General features: G+C 42.9%; 1 protein-coding gene across 5 annotated transcripts in view; it reads right to left on the reverse strand.

Annotated features, from left to right (window-relative positions):
- PRPF31 (pre-mRNA processing factor 31) overlaps positions 1-13,718 on the reverse strand; it is a 190,007-nt gene that overhangs the window by 6,882 nt on the left and 169,407 nt on the right. For all 5 annotated transcript variants that reach the window (XM_073602307.1, XM_073602310.1, XM_073602308.1 and 2 more), the window contains 2 exons: positions 8,701-8,829; positions 7,551-7,649 (listed from right to left, as the gene is read on the reverse strand). In XM_073602307.1, coding sequence (XP_073458408.1) covers positions 7,551-7,649; positions 8,701-8,829 — 228 coding nt within the window. The remainder of the gene's footprint in view (positions 1-7,550; positions 7,650-8,700; positions 8,830-13,718) is intronic.

The following is a 13,718-nucleotide window of genomic DNA, read 5'->3' on the forward strand; positions in this document are numbered from 1 at the left end:
CTATACAATCTAAGAGAACTACAGTCATTAATTTTCTTTTGAACAATATAATAATGCTAGGCCAATACAGGGCTGTGAAAAATACTCAGGAGTACTGCAAAAAAAAGGAATAGTGCCTCGACAAAAACTGAGGTGGTGAGGGCTTTGCCAGATTCACACATAATGGCCTGGTGCAAAGCCTTCTACCTCTCTGCCTTTGTCAATACATTTCTAAATTCTGTGCATTGCTGCTAAAAACTTTATGCAATAAAATCTGCATTTACAGGTGAATAGCAACATGCTGTATTACGGAGGTATCCGCAGCTTGATTTTAAAAAAGGATACATGCACACAGCCATAAAAGTGATTGTAATATCCAAATTTTTTTCCTAATAAAAATAACAAACATGCTATACTTGCCTGCTCTGCAGTTGGTTTTGCACAGAGCAGCCTGGATTCCTCCTCTTCTCGGATCCCTCTTTTCTCCTGGCCCCTACCTCCTGTTGAACGCCCCCACAGCTTGCTATGGGGGCACCCGAGCCGAGTCACATCTGTGTCCATTCAGACACGGAGCCACAACTGATTGCCAGCAGCAGGAGCCAATGGTGCCGCTACTGTGTCTCAGCCAATCAAGAGAGAGAGCCCCTGGACATCGCTGGATAGAGATGGGCTCAAGTAAGTATTAGGGGGACTGAAGGGGGCCGCTACACACAAGGCTTTTTATCTTAATGCATAGAATGCATTAAGATAAAAAAACAAAAAAAAAACAAAAACCTTCTGCCTTATGTTGGTTTACTTTTACTTTGTGTGTTAGTTACAAGCAGTGTCAGAAGAACATTTTTTAAATAAATAGAGGGGTGGATGCTGTGTCTGTCAATGAACTCAGAGAAATTGATTTTATGGTGAGTAACAAAAAAAATCTAGTTCGCTTTCATTCATTGATGGACACAGCTTAATCTTATTCTTGACCATATGGACGTCCCAAAGCAGTGACAAAAAACACAGAGGGATAGGGAAACCAGAGCCAAAAAAAGCCCAGCCAACATGCTCTACAACAGGGGAACAGGAAACAACCACCCAAAAGGAAAACACCCTGAAGAGGGACAGAAACACCTAAACAGCCACATTGAAACTGTACAGCCAAAGGAAGCATCTGAAATGCACGAATGTACCCCTTAGAAAATATAGAAAAAGGTATGCACAGAAGACCAGGAGCCGCCTTACCAACTAGAGACATGGTGCCTGATGCTGGAACACCCAGGGGGCACCACGTGCCCTGGCAAAATGTGCCATAACCGGGAAGGGAGGAATCCAACCCTCTTAAACGCTTGAACCATCGGATGCTTGATCCACCCAGAGATGGTGGCAGAGGAGCTCGCCAGGCCAATTCTCGGCCTGCCTGTGACCACAGAGTTCGATCTCCAAAAGGAAGCTGTAACAAACACCCAAATTTCCCAGACCACATTCAAGGAAAGCAATGCAACCTCCTGAGAAAGTGAGGGTCGTGGGCACAGGGAGGCAGGACAAGCCTGAAATGAAAGACACCAGCTTTAAAAGGAAGGAAGGGAGGAGACGGACTGAGAACCACCTTATTTTAATTAAGGACAAAGAGGGAAACCTACAGGACAAGGCTGCCAGCTCCCACACCCTGCACATGGGAGTGAGGCCTACTAAAATGGCGACTGTCCAAGAGAGCGCAAGCAAGGGGAGAGCCAACTTTCACAAACGGCGGCATCTGAAGAACTGAATGAAACAGATTCAAGTCTCACAGTGACAAATGAGAATGTATCCGAGGAGCCACATGTCGAGCCCCCTGAATGATGGTACGAATCAAAGTGCATAGCCAAGGGATGCTGAAATAAAATTACAATGTCAGAAACTTGGACTCAGATAGTACTGAAGGCAAGCTATTACTCCACTCCCTGCTGAAGAAAAGGCCAAAACTGAACCACTGAGTAATATCGAGGATGGACACCCTTAGTCCTGAAGGCCCCACGAGACATAGCCCTTCCAAGTGTGATGACAGATCTTTCTAGAGATAGATTTTTTTTTTTTTTTAGCCTTCAGCATAGTAGGGATCACCGACTCCGACAAGCCTCCATCCCTCTGAACCTTGCTTTCAATAGCCAAGCCGTAATTCAGCAACAGCAAAACGAGGTGGGAGATCAGCTCTTGAAACTGCAGAGCTTCCCTGAGGGGCAGCTGCTAGGAGGCATCTGTGACCATCCGCACTACGTCAGTGTACAAGGGCTGACGAGGCCACCCTGGGCCAGCAGAACGACTGGCATCCTCTCTGGCCCCTATCCTGTGCAGAAGACTGGGTAAAAGTCTGAGCAGAGGCAATTTAGAAATGAAACGATACAGACTCTCTGGTTCCACCAAGGCATCAGCCTTGTCCGTCAAGCGATCCTACGCCCTTGCCACCAACCAGGATACCTTCCTGTTGAAAAGAGATGCTAGTAGGCTTGAGTGCCCCACCGCAGGCAAATCTAAACAAACACCTAAATGCAGAGACCACTCTCCTGGACCCAGTGGCTGATGGCGGAGGCAGCCTGCTTGCCAATTTGCCACTTCCAGAATTTGTACAGCGGACAGAGCCGTCACGTGGCATTCCACCCACCCGAGAGGGTGTGAGGCCTCCAGCGTCGCAGCCGCACTCTTTTTTCCTGTCTGCACCCTCATTAAGCAATTCAGGTGCTTGAGGCCAAGTAGCAGGAATAAGAAAAAGAAAAAAAAAAAAAAAAGCTATAGTTGTCCGTCAATGGATGAAAAAGAGAAAGTAAATAAATCGCAGATTGCCGCCATTACCAGTAAAAAAAAAAAAAAAAAAAAAAAAAAAGAAGAAGAAGTCCCTCAATCTATCCTGTAGTTTGTAGATGCGGTAACTTTTGCGCAAACCAGAATAATGTAGAAGAATTAAAAATATATACATACATACATATATACATATATATATATATATATATATATATATATATATATATATATATACACACATATATACATATACACACACATACACACTGATGAATTAGTTTAAAATATTTTTGGGGGATATGTATTATAGCAGGAAGTAAAAAAAAAAAAAAAAAAAAATTTTTTTTTTTTAAACTGTTGGTCTTTTTTGTTTATAGCGCAAAAAAACAAACAACAAAACACAAAAAACAAACACACACACACATACACACCAGCAGAGGTGATCAAATACCACCAAAAGAAATCTCTATTTGTGGGTAAAAAAGTACGCCAATTTTGTTTGGGTACAGCGTTGCACGATCGTGCAATTGTCAGTTAAAGCGATGCAGTGCCGTATGGCAAAAAATGGCCTGGTCATTAAGGGGGCAAATCCTTCTGGGGCTAAAATGGTTAAAGGTATCACACAGTGCATTCCAACGGGCAATAAATATAGAAGAGTGAAGGTGAAACCTGGGTGGCTAAACCGTAATGTAAAAAGCCTCATTAAAAGAGAAAAGAAAAGTCTTTAAACCATATAAAAATATGAAGGGTCACCATCAGCATTCTAACACTACAAGGAATGCAATAAGAAGTGTAAGAATGAGTTGGAAGAATGAATGAGAATCAGGGCGGCTAAAAAAAAAAAAAACCAAACTACGAGAAACATAGCAGAGGAAAGTAAAAAAAAAAAATCCAAATAAATTTTTTTAGATACATTAACAGTAAAAAGGCAATATCAGTACACATTGCCCACATAAAAGACGAGGATGGGAGGATGATTACGGATGACACAGAAGGCAACTGTTTTAAATGCCTTCTCCTACCCCCGTGGCTTAGTTTATGCAGGAGAACCATCTAATAGTTAAACTCCACAATTGTCAGAAAGTGGCAACAAGCAGTTGAAAATAAATGACACCTAGTTATCAGGCCCATCCCTAATGCACTCAGAGATTCAATGGGTAGTAAAAACGTCTCTATTGTTCATTAATTGACAAAGTCAATGATCTAAGCTCATTAGATCTACCTATAGGACATCCAAAAGTATAAACGCAATGAGGGGCAGACACTTCCCAAAAATAAAGCCCTCACCCTACAACAGGTGAATCACACCACAACCTGCAAAACCTTGTGGCCAAAAAAAATATGCACAGATGCAGTCACATCTACTTGGTAAGAATATGCGCAGACTAAGCTGGTGGAAGGTAGAATGGTAACAGTGCTCTCTGCAGGGGCAACTCAATCCATACACCAGATCCACTCACAGGTGCCTGAGCTCAATGTATCCCATCACACTCCGTCATAAACAGTAGAAAGAGTAGGCAACACTGAAATCCTTGTAGTTTATTGGTACATCAGAGTGACAATAAAACAATAGAGTCATTGTGTTTCGGCAGAAGCCTTGGACGTAGCTACGTAAGGCTTCTGCCGAAATGTGTCAGCGCTATTGTTTTATTGTCACTCTGATGTACCAATAAACTACATTTCAAGGATCTCAGTGTTGCTGGCTCTTTCTACTGTTTGCAGACGCCATTTACTGTTTACAGTACTGTTTACTATTTACAGACTCTGTACACAGAGGTCTGATGACCGGCCAGGCACTTACTAGCCTAGTGGAGTAAGTAACAGGGAAAGGTGGCTCATTATGTTTGGAAGTATAGACCTGAGAAATGTATAGATAACTCTAGCTTTTTACTATACAAGATGATGTCACAAGTCCCTTTTAAAAGCCATTTGTGATGACCAATACGGAGATAAATCAGGGGCATTTCTGGACCATGGAGCATTAAAGACAGGAGAAACCATAAAGACTGGAATTCCCTGTGTCTCAGGGCCAATTGCTAGCCTTAAGGAGTCCGTTAACCTAATCTATCCATGCCCAAAAGCAGGAAAATTCAAAAGATGCCCCCAAAATCCTAAATGTCCGCACTGCATGGGTTAAAGCAATTGTAAAGTCTCTTTTTTTCCCTTATAAAAATAACAAACATGTTATACCTACCTTCTCTGTTGCAGTGAATTTGCACAGAGCAGCCTGGATCCTCCTCTATTCACGGGTCCCTCTTCTATGCTCCTGGCCCCTCCCTCCTGTTAAGTGGCCCCCACAGCAAGCAGCTTGCTATGGGAGTACCTGAGATGAGTCACAGCTCCGTGTCCATTCAGACACGGAGCCCCGCCCCTCTCTCCCCTGATTGGCTAGCTGACTGATTGACAGCATCAGGAGCCAATGGCACTGCTGCTGTCTCAGCCAATCGGGAAGGAGAATCTGGATGGCCGAGACACTCGTGGACATCACTGGACAGAGAGGGAGCTCAGGTAAGTGTTAGGGGGGCTGCTACACACAGAAGGCTATTTATCTTAATGCATAGAATGCATCAAGATAAAAAAATCTTCTGCCTTTACAACTTTTTAACTGCTCATTTTGTCCAGGGGCGCAGAAAAATAAAACCAAACTATACTTACCCGATCCTTGGGGGGGGGGGGTTCCCCCACATCCAGTGGTGGACTGTTCCTGCCGTCCTCACGGCCAGAGCCGCTCTATGGGCATGATAAAGTCAGGAACAGTCCATTCACAAAACCACTAATGTGCGGGGAGGGGGCAGGAGTGGAAAGTCTTCTGCTTGGAGGATCGGTGGATTAGGCAAGAATATCTCCGCTCTGCAATCCCCTAGACAAAAACTAGCAGTTTAAAAAATAAAATTTTTGCCCGAAATTCTTCCTTAAAACATTACTTCCAAAAGACACCCGCAGAACCGAATAGCATCAAAAACATTATAGCGCGGACCGAAATGCTTCCTCCACAACCAATCCCCTACCTCTTCATTTGGAGGACCCTCCTGAGACCTGCTAAAAGGGGCATTGAAAAGAGAACACAGCAACGGGTTTTCAAGTGGATATCAGAGTAGCAGCCCTCAAGCTGTCTAAAACGGCAACAGATACCAGGCTTGCAGTACTAGAAGAGACAAGCGTCACATTCCAGAGTCCTAGCACTGCTCAGACTTAAAGGGGACGACTGTGAAAATAAGAGCCACAAGAAAAATAAATGCATTCATGGCATGCTGGAGACTACCAAATATCGGGACCTCCGGCCCACGGTGGCAATCCTGTTCAATTCAACACTCGACAGACATGTGCTCGGACACTGAAATAGACTGTGTCCACAGAGTCGCTGGCTCCAGGGAATATTCAGAGGGGCATAAGCTTTTCAGCATTAGCAAGCATATTGTGGGGAAGCTTTCACTTTAATATAATGACAGTGTGAGGGAGATATCAATGTCTGATTTTGGTTGAGAAATGGGAATAGGAGAAAACTTATGCAGAAAATACAACTTTTATCAAATAGGCTACTTGTGTGCATAGAGCTAGAACTACATGCTGAAACTGGTGATAAGACGGTTACTGTTCCAATGCAAGGCACACATTATCACTGTAAGCCGAGTGTTCTTCAGGCCTTCAGCAGGGTGAATGTTCGCCTGCTGTTTAGATTTGGCTCCTTTTCGTCTGGTCTCTGCCATAGCTACAATGAAGGTACTCAGTATCTTGTAAAGGACGCTAGGTGGAAGTGGTGGTAAAGTGTATAATTAGCGGTGCAACATAACACCTGATCATCCACCTAAGGGCAGAGTGGTTGATTTTTTAGCTCCAAGTTTGAATGGTTTGTAGTACTGTAAAGTGAAGACATTTCAAACACAGAACTGTTTTACAAAGTAACAGTCAACTATACAGGCTTCCCTGTCATGGTGGACACCTGAAATGGTCATCAGGGACTGGGTTCCACTTTGATGGACCATGGCCCTAGACCTGTAAAGCACCCAGTGGGTAACATGTTGCATGATATGCCAAGCTGAGTGCCCTACACAGGGTCCAGTGCCTGACAACATTTTCACAGGCCATCCCCACAGCGATGGGTCCGGGTATAGCTCCCAAGGCTTCACTGATATACTGCTTCTATAGGCTTGAGAAGACAGTAAAAATTGATTGAAGAATTCTAGAAAAATAATACATTTGTGAAGCTAGTTTCTGCAGGAAGAAGAGGTCAGACACTAGCAAAAAACTGAGGGATCACAGAGTGACTTAAGGGTTCCCATTGCCAGCCTGCAATCACCTGAGCTTATAACACATGGTGTATGTACAATTTGCCTGTGTCAATTGAGATACTAATTTGTTAACTTCTTGGCACATATCCTCGCAAAAATTGCACCAAATCTTCCTGTGTATCTAAATTCTGCTGGCATCGCCATTCTGCTGTTGGCACCTTGGTATTTGGTTGTATCATCAGTCAGTCAAGCCTTTCATGGATAAGATAGGCCTTGTGTTTGAAAGATCAGAGATAATGACTGAATGCCCAATTAGAGAGGACCCCATTTTTCTCTTACTATCTCCATTATCACTATTATCCCCTTTACCATTTCCTTTTATTGTGACTAAAAATCAGGCATAGCTAGTCAGGTTGAAAAAAAAAAAAAAAAAAAAAAAAGACACAAGTCAATCTAGTTCAACCTATTCATTAGAAAGGATGCCATTAAACATGTGATAGAGTGTGTCGTGAAAAACACTGGTGTTGAACTGCAACACATTCATTTTAATGATCATCCAAAGGAAGACGTAAATACAAAACTTACCTGAAGAGGTGTGAAGGCAACACTGGACGCTGTACCTGAAGACCGGTCTCTGACAGTAGACTTGCCTCCGTAAACCATACTTTGCTTCTGTAATGTGCGCTATGAAGAAGAAAAAGTATGGCAGAAGCACACAAACATAAATTTAAGGGCAAATAAAATTTCAGTTTAAATGAGCCAAATACAGGTTAGGTATATCAAAACAAAAAATGTGTACAAAGGGTTTCTCTTTTCAGAAAGCAGCCACAGCCTGGAAAGAAAAACCTGTTGTGAAAAAATCTGCATGGTTTTTGACAGGTTAAAAATTCACTTGCAGCTTTCTGATAGTCTAAAGCTTTTCTTATTTAAATTTTTTTCAGCTTTCTGAGAGTGTTCCTGCAAGGAAATAGGGGTGGGCCGTCAGAGAGACCCCCCCCCCCCGTCATGCACACCTTCGAAGAAAGGTTATAAAGCCTAAGGGCCCATGTGGTCAGGGGATGATTGGCTGCTGTAGTTGCACTAGGATATTTTGTTGACCAGCTGAAAAGTTGCAAACTGCAGCGCCCTTTCCTGTCGATATCCTGCAGGCTGGAACAGCAGAGACACTCTAGGCTTCTAGGTGCAGGTCAGTTAGACTTAGTTCTACATGTGTAGTACCCCTGGACTGCTTTGTTTTTGCCCAATTCCTTAGATATGGAACTCTCAGTGGCGAGTACCTGCCTGGCATTGGCTGTCTCCAATCATACCTTAACTGGTTGTGTTCACCCATCCCACATACTGGCTGCTCTTGATTTAAACTCACGTTCAAAGATCTGTATCTAAACTGTACTGACTTATCCAACTATCATGTGTCTGCCTGGTGCCAGCATACTGCAGAGAAGAAACAAAGCTCACTCTGCAGAGGTCAGACACATCCTTTGCAAAGTTAGAGTTAGAGCTTGCCAAAGTTCATGCTCCCTGTTGATTGGGAGCTCTAGCTCTGACTAAGCATTCCAGTGAAATTGGGTTATTAAAGTAAACCATTTATTTACCCAATTATTTACTTTGCAATCTTTGTACTAAAAAGACCATTTGAAATATATTTCATTTTTCTCCTGGGGGAAAAAAAAAACACAACACAACCACTACCACTCTCAACTCCTCCATAGACACATTAACAGACATGTACATTTACCTGCAAGGTTTTGGAGATTTTGGCCTTTGTAGCTTCATTAACTTGAGCCTGACGTACTCTTCCACTTCCAGACTTTCCAAGATGCCCCAAACTAAAACCTAGATCCTCTTGATATGCATCTTCTTCTATCTAATAAGGGCAAAAAAAAAAGAACTACTTTATGCATAAACATTACAGCCTATCTCCTAATCCAGGACTGGGAGGCATTACAGCTATTGAGCTGTTCACGTTATTGACACAAAAGAACAGGCTATTCAAAATACTGTACAGGCTACATTTAGAAAAAAAAAAAAAAAAAAAAAAAAAAAAAAAAAAAGAAAAAAAAAGAAAAAGGGAGCTAAAAACACATTGCTACCAAATAAATAACTTAAAAAATACATTGCAACAAATCCACGCATATATATATATATATATATACACACACACACACACACACACACACACATACACACACGCACTGTATGTATGTATATATTACACACGCACACACACACACACACACACACTCACAAAAGTGAGTAGACCCCTCACATTTTTGTAAATATTTTATTTTATCTTTTCATTTACCACTGAAGAAATGACACTTTGCTATATAATGTAAAATAGTGAGTGTACAGCTTGTATAAATTTGTAAATTTGCTGTCCCCTCAAAATAACTCAACACATAGCCATTAATGTCTAAACCGCTGGCAACAAAAGTGAGCATACCCCTAAGTGAAAATGTCCAAATTGGGCCCAATTAGCCATTTTCCCTCCCCGATGTCATGTGACTCATTAGAGTTCCAAGGTCTCAGGTATGAATCAGGAGCAGATGTGTTACATTTGGAGTTATTGCACTCACTCTCTCATATTGGTCACTAGAAGTTCAACATGGCACTTCATGGCAAAGGATCTGAAAAAAAGAATTGCCGCTCTACGTAAAGATGGCCTAGGCTATAAGAAAATTGCCAAGACCCTGAAACTGAGCTGCAGCATGGGGGCCAAGACCATACAGTGGTTTAACAGGACAGGTTCCACTCAGAACAGGCCTCACCATGGTCGGCCAAATAAGTTAAGTGCACGTGCTCAGCATTGCTGCAGAGGTTGAAGGGGTGGGGGGGTGGGGTCAGCCTGTCCGTGCTCAGACCATTCGCTGCACACTGTATCAAATTGGTCTGCATCGCTGTCGTCCCAAAAGGAAGCCTCTTCTAAAGATGATGCTAAAGAAAGCCTGCAAACAGTTTGCTGAAAACAAGCAGACTAAGGACATGGATTATTGGAACCATGTCCTGTGGTCTGATGAGACCAAAATAAACTTATTTGGTTCAGATGGTGTCAAGCGTGTGTGGCGGTAACCAGGTGAGGAGTACAAAGACAAGTGTGTCTTGCCTACAGTCAAGCATGGTGGTGGAAGTGTCACGGTCTGGGGCTGCATGAGTGCTGCCGGCACTGGGGAGCTACAGTTCATTGAGGGAACCATGAATGCCAACATGTACTGTGACATACTGAAGCAGAGCATGATCCCCTCCCTTCAGAGACTGGGCTGCAGGGCAGTATTACGACATGATAAAGACCCCACACACACCTCCAAGACAACCACTGCCTTGCTAAAGAAGCTGAGGGTAAAGGTGATGGACAGGCCAAGCATGTCTTCAGACCTAAACCCTATTGAGCATCCGTGGGGCATCCGCAAATGGAAGGGGGGAGAAGCGCAAGGTCTCGAACATCAACCAGCTCCGTGATGTTGTCCTGGAGGAGTGGAAGAGGACTCCAGTGGCAACCTGTGAAGCTCTGGTGAACTCCATGGCCAAGAGGGTTAAGGCAGTGCTGCAAAATAATGGCGGCCACACAAAATATTGACACTTTGGGCCCAGTTTGGACATTTTCACTGCAAACTGTCATTTCTTTAGTGTTGTCACATGAAAAGATATAATAAAATATTTACAAAAATGTGAGGGGTGTACTAACTTTTGTGAGATTGTGTGTGTGTGTGTGTGTGTGTGTGTGTGTGTGTGTGTGTGTGTGTGTATGTGTATATATATATATATATATATATATATATATATATATATATATATATATATATATATATATATATATATACACACACATATACATACACACACACACATATACATATACACACACACACACACATATACACACACACACACACACACACTAGAGGTGCGCATCTTCACTGGTCTCACGATTCGATTACTATTATCTGGTCAACGATTCGATTCTGCAATGCATCTGTCAGGGCTGGACTCAGCCCTTCCTTCTCTGAGCTGGCTGCTCAGCTGTCGGCTAATTGCCAGTTCCTATCTCTCCACAGTTACTCAGCTGTTGATGATATCCTGCTAGTCAGTCCTGCCTACTTAAGCCCATCTCTGCCTTCGCCTTGGTCAACATCACAGAGAATCTCCTGCATTCCTGTTAAAGACTTGTTTGGCTAACATCCCTCCTGCTTGCGGTTTTACTACACTCATCTCCGGCTCCTGAACTCTGGCTATGTTTTGACTATCACGATTCCTGACGATGGTTTCCATCAAAAAAATAGAAATAATTCAAGCATTTAGAAGAACTCAATTTTTAAATATATTTTTTTTTTTTTCTGCTTTAAAAAAGGACACTCTCTGCATGTAGCAGGACATGAAAGAGTCCAGGTTACAAGGGAGAGGTAGGAACTGAAGGATTGAAGAATCCATGAAAAAGAAAGAAAGGATGAAGGAATCCATGGAGAGAGAATGGAAGGCTGGAGGAGTCTGGACATGAGAACTGAAGGATGGAAGAGTCTAAGGATGGAGATGGAGGAATCCGTGGACAGGAACAGAAGGATGGGGGAGTCTGGGGATGGAGGAATCCATGGACAGGAACAGAAGGTTGGGGTAGTCTGGGGATGGAGATGGAGGAATCCATGGACAGGAACAGAAGGCTGGACAGATAAAAATGGTGGTGGTGAGGGGGGCTGAAGGATGGAAGAATCAAAAGGGACGGTACAGGCATTTACAAGACAGGAGTGATGGAATCTGCAGCTGACAAAAAGATCTGTGAAGTTCACTGTACTGGCTCCATGCTGAGAGTTTAGCTTGGCTTCCCTGTTTGCACATTCCAGCACACTAGGAGTCAACACAGTGGGAGGTGTGAACGGGAAGACAGAACTGAACTCTCAGCACGGAGCCAGTACAAGTTGTAAGCAGAGTACAAACTCACATGTACTCTACTTACATGAGTTAAATGAACTGTGTCCTATTGAATTCCGTATAGTGCATTTAGTGCCCCACTGTACATGCCTTTAAAAAAATATGTAGCTATATAGTACCGCATTTCAGACTGTCCCTCGGCGCTCATGTGACGCAGACTGCCCAGCTCGTCGCTTGCCGGGGGATTCTCAGCCCCGCCCGCTGTATCGGTTATATCGGGAGAAGAGCGGCGGGCCGAGCAGTCACATGAGCGCCGAGGGACAGTCTGAAATGCGGTATATAGCTAAATATTTTTTAAAAGGCATGTACAGTGGGGCACTTAATGTATTATAAGAGGTGATTCAATAAGACACAGTTTAACACTTGTAAGTAGAGTCCAATGTGAGCGCTCTCCCAGGAGGGGTGTTACCGTCTGGGATTGTGTTTGTGAGACAAACGCAGCCATTTCTTCATTTAAGGACCGTCTCCCTAATAAGTGCAGCTATACATCAATCTGCACTTTTCCTTCCTTATTGAGAGGACCTGCTTCACTTTTGGGGATCCTTGTGTGGGGCCTTTCATGCCTCGAGGATTGATATTTTTCCATTTGGGTAATCATTTTTCCCATCTGGATTTTTTATCTCTATACCCGGTCGGTGTTACCTTCAATCATCACAGTTAAATTTCATGAAATAATACGAGCATTCCCAACCATTGTCTCCCTCATGCCCCCGAAGAAGGGATTTACTTCAAATATCCTGAAACGTGTCAGATTACAGGAGAAGTGTTATGTTGATTTTGCTCATATATGACACATGAAGATTGTACTACTACTTTGTATACCACTGTCATGTTTGTCTAGGATAGGGTTTTTATGTAATAACATTTTTCTAAATACTTGTATACTTGTTTCAAAAGTTTGCCCTTAAAGCTCCTTCAGACTCTGGGACCTTGAGTACTAAATGAAATGCAAAATTTACTTTTATCCGATAAGAGAACTTTGAACCACTGAGCGACAGTCGAGTTCTTTTTCTCCTTAGCCCAGGCAAGACGCTTCTGAAGTGGTCTCTAGTTCAGGAGTGGCTTGACGCAAGGAATGCGACAGTTGTAGCCCATGTCCTGGATACGTCCGTGTGTGGTGGCTCTTGTATCACTGACACCAGCCATAGTCCACTCCTTGTGAATCTCCCCCAAAATTCTTAATTGGCCTTTGCTTCACAATCCTCTCAAGACTGCAGTTATCCCTGTTGCTTGTGCACCTTTTTCTACCACACTTTTTATTAATATGCTTGGATACAGCACTCTGAACAGCCAGCTTCTTTAGCAATGACCTTTTGTGACTTACCCTCCTTGTGGAGGCTGTCAATGACTGTCTTCTGGACAACTGTCGAGTCAGAAGTCTTTCCCATAATTGTGTAACCTACTGAACCAGACTGAAAGACCATTTAAAGGCTCAGGAAACCTTTACAGGTGTTTTGAGTTAATTTGCGGATTAGAGTGTGACACCATGAGTCTACAGCAGGGATATGCAATTAGCGGACCTCCAGCTGTTGCAGAACTAGAATTCCCATGAGGCATAGCAAGACTCTGGCAGCTACAAGCATGACACCCAGAGGCAGAGGCATGATGGGACTTGTAGTTTTGTAACAGCTGGAGGTCCGCTAATTGCATATCCCTGTTCTACAGTATTGAACTTTTTCACAATAATCTAATTTTCTGAGATACTGAATTTTGAGTATTTACTAGTTGTAAGCCATAATTAAAATTAAAAGAAAGAAATGCTTTAAATATAAATCGCTCTATGTGTAATGACTATGTAATATAGGAGTTTCAATTTTTTAATTGAATTACTGA

The sequence above is a fragment of the Aquarana catesbeiana genome, linkage group LG10 (assembly GCF_042186555.1).
Source record: "Aquarana catesbeiana isolate 2022-GZ linkage group LG10, ASM4218655v1, whole genome shotgun sequence".
Taxonomy (NCBI): domain Eukaryota; kingdom Metazoa; phylum Chordata; class Amphibia; order Anura; family Ranidae; genus Aquarana; species Aquarana catesbeiana.